The 19,955-nt window shown below is 30.4% G+C and overlaps 1 protein-coding gene across 2 annotated transcripts; it reads left to right on the top strand.

Annotated features, from left to right (window-relative positions):
• The first annotated feature begins 17,886 nt into the window (after positions 1–17,886).
• LOC121120554 (galactose mutarotase) lies at positions 17,887–19,955 on the top strand. Of its 2 annotated transcripts, XM_040715432.2 has the most exons (6): positions 17,887–18,020; positions 18,078–18,181; positions 18,267–18,402; positions 18,461–18,680; positions 18,740–19,054; positions 19,652–19,955. In XM_040715432.2, exons 1-6 carry the CDS (start codon positions 17,916–17,918, stop codon positions 19,834–19,836), a joined length of 1,065 nt encoding a protein of 354 aa, XP_040571366.1. In that variant the 5' UTR covers positions 17,887–17,915; the 3' UTR covers positions 19,837–19,955. The 2 variants fall into 2 exon arrangements, with proteins under 2 accessions (XP_040571366.1, XP_040571367.1); XM_040715433.2 differs by lacking the exon at positions 17,887–18,020 and having other exon boundaries at positions 18,061–18,181; positions 18,244–18,402.

The raw sequence follows: 19,955 nt of genomic DNA, 5'->3' as shown, positions 1-19,955 counted from the left end.
GTTTAACGCGATAAGGTACTGCGAAGTCATGGAGGAGTTCGTTATCCCCTGGATGAAGGATACGACCGCTGAGAGGGAGTTCATATTCCAACAAGACTCAGCGTCCGCACACAATGCCATGAGGACCACTAGCCTCTTCAACTCCCACAACATCACTTTCTGGGATCGCAACACCTGGACCTCCAACTCACCCGACCTCAATCCGTGTGATTACTACTGGTAGGGGAAGTTAGAGAGGGAGGTGTATAAGGTCAGCCACAAGAGCATCGCGGCCCTGAAGGGCTCCATTACGAGGGAGTGGAATGCTGTCGATTCCGCAGAAGTCATCAGGGCATACAAATCCTTTAGGGGCAGGATGGAGAAGATGGTGGCTGCTGAGGGAGGACATGTTGAATAAATTTATTGTTTAATATCATGTCTAACTTTTTCATATTAACAAATACACTCCAAATTCTATTTTTATGAAGCAGGTTGAATTTTAAGATAGTTCCAATTTATCGTGGAGACCCTGTATGTGATACAATTGGCACATCCCCATTATATAACTTTTTGAAGGGTAGGTTCAAAGATTGCAGTGATTGAGTTTATAAACATTAAGATTTATAATAATAATTAGTGTTATTTGAGTCCTTAAGGCCATTTATATCCATACCGAGACTGAATTGGGCGGAATAGCAGTCTTCAGTTCTAAAATAAGGAACGACACATCAATAATAATGTTTATTGCTGAAATAAGTCTATAACGATAAATTTTTCATTTTTTATATATAAATTTTCGAATCTTCGATTCAAACAGTTTGACAATTTTTGACTAAAAAAAACTCAGGCATGTCCTTTAAAATATTCTGTAAGTGATTAATCAGAAAATGGGAGGATGCAATATCTTTACTTATGAACTATCCAAGTTTACATCTAGATAACTCCTTTAAAAAGTTATATACCTCGGGGTTCTCTAATGACGACTAAACTCTGATTTTAGAGCTGTTATACCAACCTATCATGAATAAAACTGTTCCTTTTCTTTTACAAAACAGCTACAGAAAAAGCCATTAGTATTTTTGAGTTAAAACTAAATCACAATGTCTAATCAGCATCTCAAAAATATCAATTTTATTTTAAATCGAAATTTCTTGATTTTGATCAATTTTCATCCATTTTCATAGGAATAAAAGTTCCTTATTATTAGAAAAAACAAAGACTAATCAGAAATGATGTTAGCTTTAGTTAATAGAACGGGAATTATTAGGGTACGTGCGTTCATTAAACTAGTCAATTTCTTAGGATATGGATTACCATGTATACTCTTGAAATTTAATTAATATTGTATTCGACTTTCAACGACAGGAAATAAAATATCTCTGACATATTATTTTTATTAACTTTCTTTTGTTTTGTTTACCTGAAAGAAACATTTACTACTTTCCTTCGTAGAGAGTTATTATCAAATAGATACAAATGGAGGGGTTCAATTTACCATAGACAATAGAAGTGTAATATCCTTTGTATTACGTTTTCATGATGATGATGGTAAATGAAGGGAGTACGTCACTAAGTAAAATTACTAATGATTGCAATCCTTGAAGATAAGGTCAAGGATTTACTTATATAGTATGTAGAAGTTTGATTCATAGTCATCATCATAAAAAATCAGTGACATGGAAATCCATTGTGTTTATTTTCTATACAAAGCTTGAACTTGAAATATGTACAATATAAAACTTGAATAAAATAAGGATAATTATGTCAATTTTCAATCAACAAAAGTTGTAACTTGGGAGAAACATTACGAATATATTTATAATTAAAGACAATTCAATGTAATATCCGCCAGCTGTAATAACAGGTTCTACATAGGTTTTTAACAAGATGTACAAACTTTAATTACCATCTCCTTAGGGATATAAGTAATGCACTCCATGATGAAGATCTTCAGTAAAACATTGCTTATATTGAACCTTCTATTGGTCTGCAACTCAACATAGCCAACAAAAAATAGTACGTGGGATTAAAGTCTGAGGAGCTAGAAGGTCAAACGTCGTTGACAATTAGGTCGAAGTAATGATTTCCAATCATTTTAATGATCTTCAAGAGATCCTTGCCATCACTAAGACTCTTCCTGTTTATCTGAATCACTAACCACTAGAACTGGTGCTGTAAGTAACGTATCAATTTAGTACAGTACCGTTTTAAATGCGTCAGTAACCCGTTATCAATAGAGCACTGGACTACACACGTCCCATTTTCTCTATGTTGTATCCATAACTATGATGCAGTGAAACTAAATCAATAGTGTATTCTGTATAGTAGGGTTCTGTATCTACGACCGACGTCCTACTTAAAAACTACTTGAGCAATCCATAAAATCTTTAAGAAACTATTGTCTACAAATTGCAAATTCATTAAATATGTCCCAATTGTAATACATTTTATATGCGTTTGCCAGATGGCTTGAGGTTTTATAAATACAATTGATCGTATTTTTTTTATTTGACATTGAAATAGTGTGGGTTGCTAATTATTTTTTGTTGTCCCAATTTAAGTACCTTTAACTTTGCTTTCATTTATCAAATTTAAATTTTGTACGCATATTTAGAAAGCCCAAAACCACATCAAATAGCCAATACCTTTTTATTAAAATATTGATTTATCATGAATGAAAAACGTAGGTGTTTGGAATTTGCAACCCTCCTTCGAACCAGAATGTTGAGTACCTGAATATCTTCGAACATAAATTCATGGAGATCTCGGCCAAAATTTTCCAGATGTACCTTAGCAGCAACAAAATATCTTAGAACAAAAATGCATGCCCACTATAGTCTCCTTTCTCCACATTGTTCACTTAAAACAAATATATATCACTTAATACTTAAATGATTAACTCCAATTAACTCTTAGATTAATTAAAAATAATTGTAGTTTTGTAAAATAAAAAAGTTTAAAGAATTTAAGGTAATGCTTGATTTCCAGTGGAATACAACACTAAAATATGGTTATTCCATTAAAGTTCTGGAACACATCAAGTACATAGTAACTTGGTTAGAAATTGAAGAACTATTCCTGTTTGTTAATATGGATCCTTTTTGGTTGTTTTAGGATTATTAAATAAATACTAACTAATATATTTATGTTTGCCATTAAATTTATGACATATGTGGTCTATCAACATAAGCATAATTTTTAACAAAAATCAAGAAAATGAGAAAATTTTAATTTAATTTTTACTTTAAATATCTATTATAAGTACATACATCCCATTATATCATAAACTTATTTGAGTCAATTATGGGCCCTGTATTCAAATTTGTACGATGATTTAAAATACCCAAAAAATTAACTTCAGGTTTTAAATTTAATTTGAAATAAGTCCTTTCAAAAATAATCCACCAATTTCTCAATATTTTATTGGAGAAACAATTTTGAATATTTCAAAATCAATTTGCAGTGTTTCCAAAGGATTAATCATTTGTTGATGGAAATTAACGATAATTCGTCGAAGAATAAAATTTTTGCTTTTGTTTCATTCATCTTTTTAAAGACTCCCTATGAATCTGTTACATCATGAACCACAAAATTCTATATAATTATGATTTGTGAATGATGGACTGTAATAGTGTTTTTTTCTCTCGTGTATTGGTCTGTTCAAATATTTCAATGCATTTATAGACGAAGGTTAAGTACAATCTATCTCTAGGGGATACAAGTGGGAGATGGAACACTCATTAGAATTATGAAATGTTCAAAGATGGTTTTGTGATCTTTTTCGTACATTACTTAACCTAAAATCTCTATAGAATTCAATTTATTTGATCAAACTTTGCTATATAGCTTACTAAAGTAGCTGGCCAAAATTCTATAATATGGTATGAGTTGGTGGGGGTGAAGGGATTTTTTAAGGGATGTCACAAATTAGATTAGGTACCTAATTTATAAGAAGATATGTGAATATTTTTAAATTCGAATTTTCAAAGTTTGTTTTAGAAACAAAAACAAGAATCGAGTTTTCTTTAACAAAAAACAATAAGGTAAAAATTAATTTTTTCTTAAATGGTTGCCACTAGGTACGGTTATATACAGGGTGTGCAAGCTATCTGTGCCGCTTAAGAAAATTATTTTCCAACGTAGTTTTCTTCCCAAACAGTAATGAGGTTAAAAAAATAAAACCAGATTCTGAAATCTTAATGGATACTGATTTATTTTATTCAATAAAATAACTTCCAGCCTCAATTACAGTCACTATACAAGGCTGAAAGCGGGAGAAGGCCTTCACCAATTGGTACCTAGGCAAATCAGACTGATAAGTCTGATCGCACCCCACACAAAAAAAATCCATAAAAGTTCATATCCCGCGAGTTTGGAGGCTAAAAGTCCGGCAGTATGAAGTCGCCAAAATTGTTTTGGAGCCATTTGATAATTTTTTAGAGGTGTAGCAGAGAACCAAGTTCTTTAAAGGACTCAAATTCCCTCCTAACTTGGCGAATGAAAATTTTACTGAATTCCAAAGTTCTAGCAATTATTATTTTGCGCTCCCACAGCGGATTCCGAAAAGCTATTTGCGACTTTTCCAAATATTTGGGACAACAAATTCCTCAATTGATTCCATTTTTAATTCAACTGGTGTAAATTTGATCAAACTATCTAATAAAAGAAAATCAGTTGCTAAATTCCGAAATTCCCCTAAACAAATGTGAACAATATATATATATTTTTTTAAATAAACTTTTGTAAATCCGTACTAAAATGTACACATGACTTCCACTATAATAGTTACACCACTTTAACAATAGCATAATCAATCAAAAAAAATATGTTCATTAAGGTGGTGTCACTCTACTTAGTGAGGGTAATAAATCAATTAGTAAATAAACTACTAATATAAAAAAACATTTTATGTTAAAATCCATGTATTTGGTTTAAATCTTTTAGACGCAATACGGGGTCCCTATTCTTGCAGCTATAGAAAATTAACTAATAACATTCATATCCCATCAAACATACTTTAGAACCAACTTAAAGTAAACCAATGTAAGGAAAATATAAGAACAAAACAGATAATTATACTTTCCTGTCTTTGGATCAATATTAGTCCTTTTCGTTAAAAAAGAGTTACAAGCTAAATTATATTTCAAACTTGTGTAACCCCTAAAATAGTCTCTAATTTGAGCAATGCTTTTAAAAGTAAAAACTTTTAAAAGAATTTCATTTAACTATCTATACATAAGTACCATCAGTGCCAGTGCTAGGGTTTGTCTTGGGGTAGGTGGTTTTGAATATTCTTTTCAAATTTTCCGATCCACATCCAATTTTTCCCGATTCAAATATGAGATGACTTTTTTTTAAATAAGATTGGTCTTCTTCATTTTTTCCCTTTTCATAAATAATTGGATTCATTTTCAATCAAATTACTTTTTTTATAATTTAATTTTTTATATGGTCTTGTCTTTTAGTTTAGTGACGTTTTTCCAACTTTGATACTCCATTAGGGAGGAGAAGGGTCACCCTCACAGTTGCAACGTTCCTGAGTAATACCATTTCATTAAGATTTGGGTATCATGATCTTATTTTAAACACTTTGATCTTGATTTTGATCCATATGAATTTACATATATTCCGAAAAAGAATTCAAATTTTAGTTATGAATCTGTGGGTCTTAATCTGATTATAAGCCTTTTAAAGTAAATAGTATGAGTAAACAAGTATACTATTCATTCCAATTTTGTTCAATTTCGTTTCTTCAACGAGTTAACACATGCTCAAACAAATCAAATCTTATTATTTTTGAAATAGAGTATATATCTATATACCTACATTAAAGTTTAAATGTATGTATATATTTTGAAATGAATGTTACATCCTGCTTCTCCTAGTTAGGCTTTACACGGCATATTATCGTGGGTAAATGATTAAGAAAGCTCACTGCTTTGATTCTTTGAATAAAATATGTATATTTTTACCCACGAGAGGTTTTTTTTATAAAAGGAATGCACGATGTACATACCTAGATAGCATATCTACTTAACCTAATTAAATACATGTTGAGAACCAGTTGAGATTCCTATACAACTTGTACAAACATATTTTACAATTTACAACTTATACGTGGGGGGTCTGAAAAGTTTGCAACCTCCATGGTCAAATGGCCGCACTCGTTAATGAAAGCATTGGAACTTGATAATGTCTGACATAAAACACATAGCAAATGGCAGATTTCATTTCAAAAAAGTCATTAATTACACCATATTCTAACTTTTTCTCACGTATTGAAAAGTATTCATTTAAATTTTTTATCTCATATTTTGGTAGCGTCTTGTACACGACATGTAAACAAAATGCATTTTAAATGGAATGAGTAAAAAAATATGTGAGTATATTTTGAACTTGTAGACTAAAAAAAGAAGTTGCATTGAAATTTGATAAATATATTTAATTTTGTTTATTTTTAAGTTGAAAGAGTAAAAAGAGCCATAAAGTAGAGAGGAATTTTCTCAAAAAATGAGAAAATTTTAAATGCAAATTTCACTTCTACATGTTTTTATTTTGTGCCATTTTTATGGCAAACTTTTGAAGCAAAAGTTAGTAATTCAATCCTTTTCTACATTTTTTATGCAATATGTCCCCCTCCATTCCGAATGATGGCTTCAATAGGGGGACAAATAGAAGCACAACTGGCCTCAATGAAGTCCGAGGACAAGTTGTTCCACTCTTCCGTGATCACAGCCTTAAGGGCATCGACTCCCCCTAAAAAAACGCACCAAACAGATAAGTCCATTGGGTTCACGTCGAGTGAGGACCAAGGCTAGAAGGAAGCATCCATGCTCTCCTTGCAGAAATGATGCACCTTCTCGAACGTGTGTCCCTGAGTGCCGTTTTAGGTAAACACATAGTTGTCCCTAGAGAAGGTGTTCTTCAACCATGGTAAGACATGGTACATGTAGAACGTCCAAGTTGACTTTCTCGTTTGGCTTGAAGTTGTAGGGAGAGATCTTGCCAACGAAGTCGAGGACCATGACCTGAGCTGGTGGTTTGGCCCTGAAGGTTCCCTTGACCTAAGCTCTTGATTCAGCCAAGAAGTGACAATTTCTCCTGTTCAGAACATTGTCCACTGTGAAAATCTTCTTTTCGGATATCAACTCCGAGCTAAGAGGAGATCACACACTCATTGGTGTTTTACTTGTTACTCAAACATTTTTGATCTCACAAAAACAAAATAAAACATAAAATTTTAGATTTCTGTCAGTTCTTTCGAAAGGTGTCATGTACAGAATTTTTAGACTTTTAAAACTGAGGCTAGACGGCCTCGAGGAGGATTCTAATTTTTTAGCCATAACCTTATATGTATATACTATATATTAGACTGTCCGGCTTTGGGGCTCACTTCTCTCTCTCTGCACAAAGACCTTTTCTGCATTCGGCACAATAAAAAAATTAACTTGGGCAAATTCGTCGAAGATATAATTTTAATTTGAAAAAATATAAATTATAACACTCTGTTAAATGAGTAGATTAACTGTTTTTGTATATTTTTAGTATTCGCCTCGTCATACAAAAAAAATATACACCTTGTTTTTAATAATATAAGGGGTATAGCAAAGATGTGCTCAATGATTTGCCGTTTCTCTGTTTTATCAAATAGAGCAGTACATAATGTCCCTTATTCTTGCTCAATAACTATCACTTAAATTAAGGGTTAAATTTGGCCATGTTATGGATGATAAAACAGAGAAACCGCAAATCATTGAGAACGTCTTCGAGTCATTCAATTATAATTAACAAAGTGCACAAAATTTTATACTGATAGACCGAATACTAAAAAATATATAATTTAGCATTTTTTACTAATGGTAGAGGTTACAAGAGGGCTAAAAATGTTCAATTTTTATTCAAAATAACATTTTTCAAACTAAAATAGTCTCAGTTTTTGAATGTCCATGGCAGAAAAATTCTTTGTACAGGGACAGAAAAATATCAAGCCAAAAACGGCACAGTCTAATTATATACCTATATACATAAATATATTGCACGTGTGAGTGTATCAGACTTAAAATACCAAAGCAGTATGCAAATATGGTTTATATACATACATATTATGTATACAAATATGCAAAAATTTACTTATATAACTCCATTAAAATTTAAATATAAAATGCATTGGAACAAGATACAAATTGTTTGAATAGAAGGAGAGGTATTAATCATATACCTATCCCCCACATTTTAATGCATATATTATGTATAAATATAGACTGAAAGTAGATAAGGAAGGATAATGTTTCATGGTCCGTTCAAAGAGTATATATATATTCTTTGGGGGTTTTTTTCGAACAAAATTTGAAAAGTTAAATTTTTGAAAAAAAAATAGAAATATTCAATTTGAGTTATGAGTGTTTCCATTCCTTATGGTAAAAGTAAAACAGTCAAATTTTCACATACAGAATTCTCCATTGATGAAAATTTAAAGTTTAAAAAAAAATCAAATTTTTAGGGAAAACTATGATTCAGTGCCTTATTTTGACATGAAATAAAATATAGTTATGAATATAGATGAAAATCAAAGTAATTGACACAAAAATTTCACCCTTCAAAAAAAGGAATTAGTTGTTTCCTTTTCTTGATTACAATTTATGAGAAATGTATATAAACACAAAAAGTTCGAGTAAAATGAAGGACTTTATTTAGAAGCAAATGTCTTTTTTTTTTCTTCAAGTGTTTTATATGATAGCTTAAATTATAGAGTAGACCTTACATTTAAACTTTAAAAAAATCTTTAAAAAAGGTATATTTCAATTGATACTTGGTCAATTTAGTTTATAATATTTATTAAGAAATTTAATGAAATAAACAGCTTAGTTGTGTTAAATATAGATTACAATAATATTTCAGGGAAAAAAATTAAATCGCTTATAAATTAAAAACTAACTATGTAACTAATAAGTAGATTGATACTTAACAATTATTTTGCTTATGAAGGATATATAAACTTGTTTAAATACCCTTACATATAAACTATTTATTATATAGCTACTTATAAACTCATAAGTAATTCAATTTTTTCCCCCAGAATATTATTGCTATGATATAAAACACTTGAAGAAAAAATAATAAAAATATTATCTTATAAGTAAGGTCCTTCAGTTTCCATGATTTTTTAGTGGTTACATACATTTTTCATTAGTTGTAATCATGATAGAATAGTAAATAATTCATTTTCCAAATGCTGAAATGTTTTTATTGACTTGTTATACATTTTGATTTTCACCTATTTTTGAAACATGGAACTGAATCAAAGTGATATCCTTAGAACTTGATTTTTTTAAAAAGGCTTTTAAGGGCAAACCTGTCAATTTTGAAAGTTTGAATAGTCTTTTTCGTATTCTACGGCTGCCATAGTATTAATAAATATGGTTTTCAGCATGTGTATGCTCCAAAACCTTCATTTTGTTACATAGTGAAATTCCATAGTTTGGAAGAATTGACTACCTACCAATTGACTTTAGAGCATTTTTTCTCGTTTATTTTTGGAAAAAATAATAAAATGACGAAGTGACCGCCTCTGTTTTCCTTCCTTTTCTTTGGCTTTCATTATTTTATTTTCCTGTCATGCCCTACTAATGGATTTTCTATTAAATTTTTTTTTTTTTTTCAAAAATAGATTTTCTCAGAATATTGCCATTGTATTTTCTCAAATTGACGACGAAATAAGGTGTTTCCCATAAATCATTTTATTTTTAATTAAAGTTTAAACTTTCAGATATCAAATGAGATATTTTTACACATGCATTGTTTATTCGTCTTAGAACTATGAGTATCTGAAGAAGAATAATTCATTTTCGTATTCAAACAAAGATATTTCGATTTCTAAACGGGATAAAATATTAAACAAATGTTTTAGGCATTTATAAACATTGGGCCTTGAAATATAAGTATTCATATAATTTATATCTATTTTCATTTATATAAAAAAAAACTTTGAATATAAAATACTAAAACCACTATGACCTTTGCCCAAATGATCTGAGCCTGAGGTAGAAAAAATAATAGCATATTTGGAATCAGCAGCTCAAATTTTACTAATTCCGTCTATTTTGATCTCAGGACATTTTTGCAGTTGAATACTGTAATAAACGATAATGACTCCACTTAGTGGCTGAACTCTAGAATTATGGGCAAGTCTGAAAATTTAACAGAAATCATTTTTTATATGCTAGTATAGTTTTGTTGTGACACTGTAAATTTTTGGAAAGATTAAAGTAATTGAGTTGTTTGTGAAATGTTCTTCTATATTGTTGATAGTTTCCTTTATGTAAAGTTTTAACTTTTGTATATCAAAACATTCAAAGCTTTTCAATCAAAATACAACGAATATTTTAAAAAAATCAAATGGAAAATAAAAACAGATGGACACGAGATTTTAAACATAATGTTTACTGCTTTTAAATATATGTTCTTTGCTGCAATTAGGCTTAATTAATTTAGGTATAAATAAAAATAGAAGCCGGTCAAAATTATAATTTTCAAACCAATGATTGAGGGACTTATGATGCTACGTCTCGCCTTTTCATTCCCATGGGAGTCATTAAGAACATTTGCATTTAGAACAATGGTTCCCAAAGATTAGACAGTGTGTACCACATGAGAAAATATCAAGATCTCCAAGCACAATTTTTGCTTAAAACATATAAAAATTGGATAATTTTTTTTGGAATATAATGCAGTAGAATAACTTTTTTTGATAAGACACTATTTTGGATGGTCTTATTTTAATAAAAGACTTGACTACATTAATTTCACTTATTCATCCTTTAAAAAATGGCATCACCCCCCCCCCCCCAAATATGTAGCTACGCTATAAGGAGCTCAATGAGCCACAGTTTGAGAACCACTGACTTATGTTATGGCAAATATGTTACTCAGAATCTATAACTTTTACTAGTGAAATAGGATGCACATTCCTTCAGAAGTGTAGGAAGTGGTTTCATATTTGGGGTGGGCCGGATATATTATTTTTTCAGAGTCGAAAAATTTCTGGGCCACTGACACCTTGTGGCTCATGACTCACGTTTTACTTAGCTCATACTTATTGCTGTACGATATTTATAAGTAACTGAAATATCTCATGAGCTTATTTTGAATTTGAAGACAAGACCTTACGCATACATTCTACGAGTCATTAAGACTAAATAAAAGGTTGTATAGGATAGATTCATACACTTTTTAAATAATATATGATATTATTTGATAATTTTAGCATAACTAAAGATCTATAAGGAAGAGTTCAATGATGAATTTTTCCTGTCAATTTAGAACAAATATTCATAATGTTTACAAGTATGTATAAAATAGTCTCCTCCTCCTTCACTTCTGGTGCTAAGATTGAACACTATGCGAGTATCTAGAAGAGTCTATCAATTAAACATCTATGTATAGGTAAGAGAGTTCAAGGTCTGTTTAGCCACAACCACAAACCCTTGGTTGCACCTTACATAGTCAAAAGATATTAATACATTTATAAATATAAAATAGATACATAATATATATGTATGTACTTGAATGAAATGTGACCAGAAAAAGGAAATACATCAAAATGTTAAATATAGATTTATCGGTTAAGAAATACTTTTAGATCCATTAAGAGATTATATATCTGATCTTTTGATTTTCTAAGTACTCAAAAGAAAATATAAATATAAAGTAAATACAAGGTAAATAAATCCAAGGGGTGTCTGCAGAATTATAAATATATATATTTTTTTTTTTAGGGTAGGAGGCTTTTTTTTTGAAATTTTTTTGAAAAAAATCCAAAATTACAATTTTTGGGGAAAAACATTGAAAAATTAAACTTTTTGAAAAAAATCCAGAGCTATTCACGAAAAATGAAATTTTTTTGGAAAAAAATTTCTAAAATTGAACTTCAAATATAAGATTTTCGTAAAAAAAATTTCAAATATTGTATTTTTCCAAGAAAAATTTTAAAGATTCATAGTTATTTACAAAAAATTCAAAATCCGTACTTATCCTCTAACAATTAAATTTTTTTACAAAAAAAATTCAAAAATTCAGAGCTGTTCACAAAGAATTTTAATTATAAAACTTTTTAAAAAATAAATCAATTATTACATTTTCCAGTAGGAATAAAAAGTTATTTCATTTGTGAGGGCTACAACCCCTCCAGCCCTTCCCTTTAAATAATTATTGATTACGTCATGTCTGTTTCCGGATTTTGAAGATGGGTACAATGACGTCACATCAAGTTTAAAGTGATTTAGATATATAACTGAATAAATGATAAAAGCAGTTCATAGAGCGAGACCAAATAAAAGGTTCAATCCATTGAATTAGACAGAAAAACGAGGTCCACAGTCAGATTGACGGAATGTCAATTAAAGGAGTTTGTTGACGAGTTAGTATCAGTAGAGCAAACAACTTAGTCTGTTCCTCACACATTTATGGATATTATATTATATAAACCTATTAACAAGGTCCAAATCCTACTTTTTCAAATGAGATATACAATTTTAATTAGATACAAGGGTAGCATATATTCGAGAAGATGATAAAACCTAATCATTAATTGAATAGTTTGTCCCTTTTCGACTGATTAAATAAATGCTTTGGAAATAATTAAAACTATTTTCATGCCTTATTTATAATCATGGGATACACAAACAAGGGATGTCACAGCCAAAATAAACAAATACATTAGTCGTCATACGTGTACTAAATAAATCGAGAAATAAAATCAATAATAAGCTCGACAACAATTTGTAACAAGTAAACAAATATTTATGACTAACAAATTTGTAGTGGGGCATTTAAAAATGTGTTATGAGCAACAGTTAGGAAGTAGAGTTAATAAGCTACGCAACTATTTTATTAATCTTTTAGACTTAGTTAAGCCCTGGCACAAGAAAATACAAGGCCCGCTGCTCCACACTAATGAATACAAGGTGTCAACAACACAACTTTAAATATCGGCAAATCTTATTTTTTACAACGCTCCATGAAAAGAATGTGGGATAACTTTTGATTCTGCCATTCAAGCCTTTGTTGATTGTCTTCATGTTCGGATTTTAAAGTGAGCCATATCATTGAAAGAAAAACATGGAATCTAATTCAACAAAAGCGATGACATTGTTTGTAGTATCAAATAGTAGGACTTCCCATGATAATATTATTTCGCTTTGTCTAATCTTAAAGCCCTTATGGCGAAAAGTTATGCACCTATCAACCACTGGAAGCTGAAGAATTACGAATAATTATTATATCTCCTACAGGGCGATAATCAGCTTTCTCTTTGAGGATTCCAAATGTATCGGGTTATGGATGGCAATATGGAGCGGATTTGGTACGATACTACCCAAAAATATCAGCAATATATTTGAACACTTTGAAAAGAATAATAAGGTATTTTTTAAACTTTTGGAAAGTAATTGCTTTAAATGTGAATTTTAGATTCTTGACTCGGTTTTTAGCTATTGTTGTTTTAAATGTTTTATTATTTATGTGTTTTACTACATGTAATTATGTTTTATTAATTGACGGAATTTATATATTGTCGTGTATCAGCACGTACTGAAAGGTTCTTCGGGAGGGCATAATTTTTTCTTTATGTTATAGTGGCAGTATCAAATATAAATTGATAGCTTTTCTTCGAATGAATAGTTAGTTTTTGAAGTCCATCGTTGTTGTTTTTTTTGAGTAAATTTCTTCGTAGAAATTTACTCAAAAAAAAAACTCCCACTATATAGAATATTTTTGATGATGGAGAGATTTAATAAATTTATCATTAGAGATTTAATAGTATTTGAAGGATAAATCTAATTGGCCCTAACTTTTTTTGATGGCCTTTATCTTTGAAAATCGATGGGAACTTATGTTAATTTTATTCTTCGTCTTTTAATACCTCAAACGATCCGTTTGACATCTGAAGTCAATGCATGGATCTGGCATTTGCACAAAAATTAGATGCCATAGTTTAATCAATGTTGAGAGTGAAACAGCTCTTACAAATAATATATTAACATGCTCCTTCATAGTACATTCATTTCAAGAGAATATGTATATATCTTGTATAATATTTATTAACTTATACAAAAGAAAAAAGGAATACTTATAGAGATATAGCACGCAGAAAAAGACTTTTCCTTATTCGTATATTTCTCTCGTATAATTCATGGCTATAATATATTTCATTAAACAATATTTATTCGTCTCTCATCCTTTCCTTCGAAAAGAGAAGTGAAAAGGCCCGAGATTATTGAGTAAATTGCCAATTATGTGATACATCCCAGCTTTTGTTAGACCATTCTCTATTTATTAATACATATACACAGACTAATTAAACATTTATTATTTGATTTTTAACAAATCAACATTTAGAACATTAATATTCGACTGTTGACAAGAAAAAATCACGTAGAAGGGGTTGCTGTTTTCCGGGTATCAATGTGATTAGGAAGAGGTCCGGTTAATTCTCGTTTCCGCAGCATTAATGTAAAAAATACCCGCATATTATTTGCCAAAATGGGTTGCCTGCGAATAATTACGGGTTCGGCAGTACCAAAGAAAAAAAGAAAGTATTCGTATCTTTATTTATTGACCGGCTATTTGCCATATAGGTATAAGTCACTGTTGACCTATGGTTATGAATACTCATCTACATACATATGATGAGTCATCAAACAAAGTAATTTATGGTTTTTGTGACGTCATCATTTGTCTTGACAGCTCAATAACAGATGCTTACTTCACAAATATATTTTTTATCTTTTTTGAAAAAAAAATATTGTAGTAAAAAGTAAAAATTTCATCATTTGAGGGAGGGGAAACAGTGCCTCCAGCCCACCCCATGCTGACACTTTAAGTGAGAAGTGATATTTTTGTGTATTTTTCCTCCTTTCACGCCTGCTTTCAGCTCAAATGGCATGAAAGCAAAGCTGCTCTCCTCCAAAACATACTTCAAATGCTCATAAATATGTACTACATTCCTTTTCTCATTCTTAAATTTGTACATACCGGGAGTTTCTGTTTTATGCAACTCTGTAAATGGATATGTTATTAGAGGTATATAACATATGTGTTTGATGTGTCAAATAAAGTTAGAGTATACGACATACATGTTAACTATAATTTGTATGTAAAAAATCATTATAAATTATTCTCATAAATCTTCAGAGTATGAGTAGTACATTGTATCTACTTAGATCATTCATCTAAATTCTACATAGATCTATCATTGGAATAGAAAAAGACGAGTTTGATTGATCCTGTGTTGTCAGAAAGTGAAATTTATACTTGATAATAATTACTCTTCCTATTTCATTATGTTATAAAACATGGAAATGTTCAGCTGTTTAGTTTATTTAATATCCACGAACTTTCTCACGATGTTCTCCTGATTTTATCTCCCAACCTTTTCTCTATAAGAGAATAATAAAGGATACAAATTACTAATGGAATCCCTGTATCAATATTCTTTTAATACACAAATATATAGATTCAGCGGTTTTAAATCAGAAAGAGGGAACTGACGAAAACAGCTGAAGACAAAATAATTGTGGAGTCATTCATGGCACTCTCAGTACCCCTAGTGTACAAAGAAGTCGTTTCGTAGCCAGCAAAATTTATAAATAAACTGGTCACGTGGTCTTCATTTCTTCACTTTTCTTTTATCACGGTGTTATCCTACTAACATAGAAATTTACTTTTTACTACTATTTTATACAAGTCTGAAAAGTATTGAGTTTATCAGCTATCGATATTTTCTTGATAATTGATTAGCTCAAATGGAATCAACCCTTATATATCTGACTTTACAATCAGATTAATGAAGAATAATAAATTATTTAATGACTAAACTTTCTATAGAAACAAAATATTATGAACGGATTTTGAGACCTTTTATCTTTTATTTTTTTGAAGGAAAGGTTACTAAACACAAATAATATAATGAATTTGTTCCCACATTTGTACAGAATAGGCCAGAATATACCATCAAGAAAGTTATGTTATTTGTTAATCCTATTATTAACAAAAACCATAGGTTGAGTCGTATATTGTATAAAATGGATCAACAATGATGGCGTACACAAAGGGGATTGAGAAGATAAATCTACATGCAGATAATAATATAATTAAAATCCGTTTCGCACCTTGTTCAAGGATTTCCCCCCTCTTGAACAATTACTAGTAAAAGTAAAAAGAAAAAATATTGTGATGTTTCTGTTTGTATAGTCAGGGCCATAGAGGAAAATTATATTATCATCCACCGCTATGAAAAAGAACGAATGAACATGGTCACACTGACAATTTGAAGAATGTTTCGAGAGGAGAGCAGCTTAGCTGTCATGGCGTTGCATTAAGTTAGCTGTGAGTAGGGATGAATGAATTAAATATACCCTCACAGCTCATGCGGAGAATTCTTTTCTAATCCCATCAAACAAAAAGTATAACCATCTTGACAGTTAATCCAGGCTTGTTGATCATTTGAGCCTCTTCACCGTTCTTTGGCCACGGTCTTTTTGGCTGTTGTTCTCGTACGTGATCCATTTTTCATCATTAGTCACCATACGATTCAAAAATGGATCAATTTCGTTACGTTTTCAACAAAGAGTTGCAAACATCAATTCCATCCGAAATGTTATTTTGTGTCAATTCGTGTGGCACCCATACATAAATTGAGCTTCTTCTTAAGGCCAGCCTTAAGCAAATGGTTACAAATGGTTTTCTGACTAAACTTCAGTTCCTAGGCAATGGAATAAGTCCTCCCATGCCGTTCCAACTCGACGATTTCCATTATTTTATGGAATTTTTTTATGGTTGGCCTACCAGAGTGTCCCTTATCTTCGACGTCCATATTACCATTACCATAAAAGACAATACTTACTTCAGAGGGAGATGCTAACACTATGACGACTGATTAAATATTGAACAATAAAGAAGAAAAATCACACGGAACGACCATTTTTTTCGAATTTTTAAAGGGAGTTTGCTCACTACGAACGTTTCAACTCTACCCATATCTTACTCCACTTATTATCTTCAAATGAATGTTCTCTCTTCATTCTATTTTGTTTACTAGACATGGATGGATTTTTTAAGAGAGAAAAATATTAAAAACAACTAATTCATTACCCCCCAAATTTACCCTTAGAAACCCAATAAAAATGGTAAAAGAAAGTCCAAATATGACCAGTGACCATTGTACAATGTGTACATTTAATTTTTCTCATACAATAACAAAAAATTGATAGACCTAGATTTTGAAAAATAACTTATATTATTTTTCTCTAATACAACCAGTTTTAAATTATAAGTGGCTATTATAGTTTAGCTTCAATTCAAAATTGTAAAAATCATGGGGGGGGGTGCAATTGCTACTGACCCCTTTTTACCTAACCTTGCAATAATTCAAATTTCTCTTGAATAAGTTAGTTTTGAGCATCAATATAAATACGAAACGATAGTAGAAGAATCAACACTTATAATTCAATATTGAATGTATTATTTATCATTTCATAAGTATACATTAAGAATGTCAGTGTTAATTAATCAATTTAATTATATATAAAGCCGGATGATAGATTTAAAATAATTTTTTAAAGCATTAACAAATAAAAGTGTAGCATTAAAAAACTTTAAAATAATCACAGAATAAATTATATACATAAATCATAACTATATTAAGTAACTTCGTCAAAAATAAAGTAAATTAAATGTTGCTAAAATATTTTTCTAAAAACTAAATAATTTAAAAATATTTCAATAAATTAGTCTATAATAATAAGCAAATAGTTCATGCATGGAAAGAACCGGTTATAGAGCAAATTAGGCTTTTTTATAAGTTGTTTTTGATTTTATACATTTATTAGATATATTAATACTATCATATTTTTGCCTTGACTATTGAAGAAGAAGAAACAATGTCAACAGAGAGTTTGCTCAAAGCAGAAATATTGGGGCATGATCCCAAAGGAGGATTCGTCTATTGTTTGAGGCTTCAAAATATAAATGGCATGATTGTTGATGTAACCCTCTTTCAACGATTAGGCTTGTGTAAGTAATTTTGCACTTTCTCCTTGTAGGTAATCAACTATGGAGCTACGATTAAAAACATACTCCTTCCTAAGGGAGACGATGAATATATTGACGTTTGTCTTGGATATAAAACAATGGATGAATATTTAAGGTAAGTTATTTCTAGTTTCCAAAAAGCGAGTAATGTACATACTTAATATATATACAAATAAGATGTTATATTATGTCTGGTACAGTTCTTCAAATCCTTATATGGGATCCACAGTGGGGCGAGTCTGTAACCGAATAGGAAATGGAAAGTTTCATTTGGGAGAAAAGGAATTTATTCTTCACAAGAATGATCAAAATAACTCACTCCATGGTGGTAAAAAGGTACATACATTCACGGTTTATACAGATTTATTTTGTATTCTTTCTTGTTTTGTTTCAGGGTTTTGATAAGTGCCTATGGAAAGTTATTAATTATGATGAGTTTGATGGTGTAGTGTTGAGACACAAGAGTCCTGATGGTAATGAAGGATATCCCAGCACTCTATTTACAACAGCAAACATTAAACTGAATGATGCAAATGAATTGAAAATAACTTATACTGCAGAATCCGATGGAGAAACTCCGATTAACCTTACAAACCATACCTATTTTAATCTTGGTAAGATAGTTACATAATATATCGATAAACTGAGATTTTGTATTAAATCATGACATTAGGTGGAGAATCATCTGGTGCAAAGGAATTATTTGAGCATGATGTCACACTTTATGCTGATAAATACACACCAGTAAATGAGAGTAACAAATTACCGACTGGAATTATTGAGAAAGTAGATGGAACGCCCTTTGATTTGCGCACAAAATCTAAATTAGGAACCGTGATTCCAAATTGTCCTGGTGGGGATCATGCAGGATTTGATCATAACTATGTGTTTGATTCAAAGGATTTGAAACTCACTGCAAAAGTGAGTCATCCCTCGGGGAACAAAATGGAATGCTGGACGAATCAACTTGGACTGCAGTTTTATACAGGTGCATCAATTATAGACGTAGGAGATTATAATGTTTTACGGGGACAACTTCAATTTTGGCCGAATATTAATAACTTATTTAATGCAAACTTGGAATTGTGGATATTTTTACAATTTGATGATGCTATTTAAAAGACATTTTCTTATAACCCTTGTTTCCTAAGGACATTTTTGAAAGTACCTATCACGTCGAGCCTTTATTGTATCACGTAAATTTTTATCAAAAAACCAGAAAAAGTACAATAATAATCAGTGCTAGTTAGCCAATTCCTTTTCCACCTATGGAATTGTTTTAAAATTATAGTAAACTGTTCACAGCTGAAAAGTAGCTAATTATAATTCAGCCAATCAATGTTCAGAACATTGAAAAAAGTAAAAACTCTGAAAGCTAACAATGAAATACACAGTACATTATTTTGTTAGCGAGGTAACGACGTGTTGTTATTTTGAAGGAAATTTTTTTTATCAATGACATTTCTTTGATGATTTTTTCAAATATTTTTTGTATTTTTGATTTGTATACATTAATTTCCTGTTCAGAATTTAAAAAAATAATAATAATGTAATTGGAATTTATATCAACATATTTATTTTATAGGTAATCATTTGGGAGATGATTCAACTCTAAAGGGCAAGTCCGGCATTCCCTATGAAAAATACGGAGGCTTTTGCCTTGAAGCACAAAATTTCCCTGATGCCATTAATAATGACAACTTTCCAAGTTGTATTTTAGAGCCTGGAAAGAAATACGAGTCTATTATCATTTACAAATTTGATTTTTAATTTCCTAAATATATAATTTATGTAATAGAATATATATCATGTACAGTACATGCATATATTTATTCAATACCATAAAAGATATAATTTTGCATTAATAAAGAAGCCATTCATTTCATTTA

This window comes from Lepeophtheirus salmonis, chromosome 6 (assembly GCF_016086655.4).
Source record: "Lepeophtheirus salmonis chromosome 6, UVic_Lsal_1.4, whole genome shotgun sequence".
NCBI lineage: Eukaryota > Metazoa > Arthropoda > Copepoda > Siphonostomatoida > Caligidae > Lepeophtheirus > Lepeophtheirus salmonis.
The sequence above is the reverse complement of the archived record's forward strand: the minus strand, read 5'-3'. Positions and strand labels throughout refer to the sequence as shown.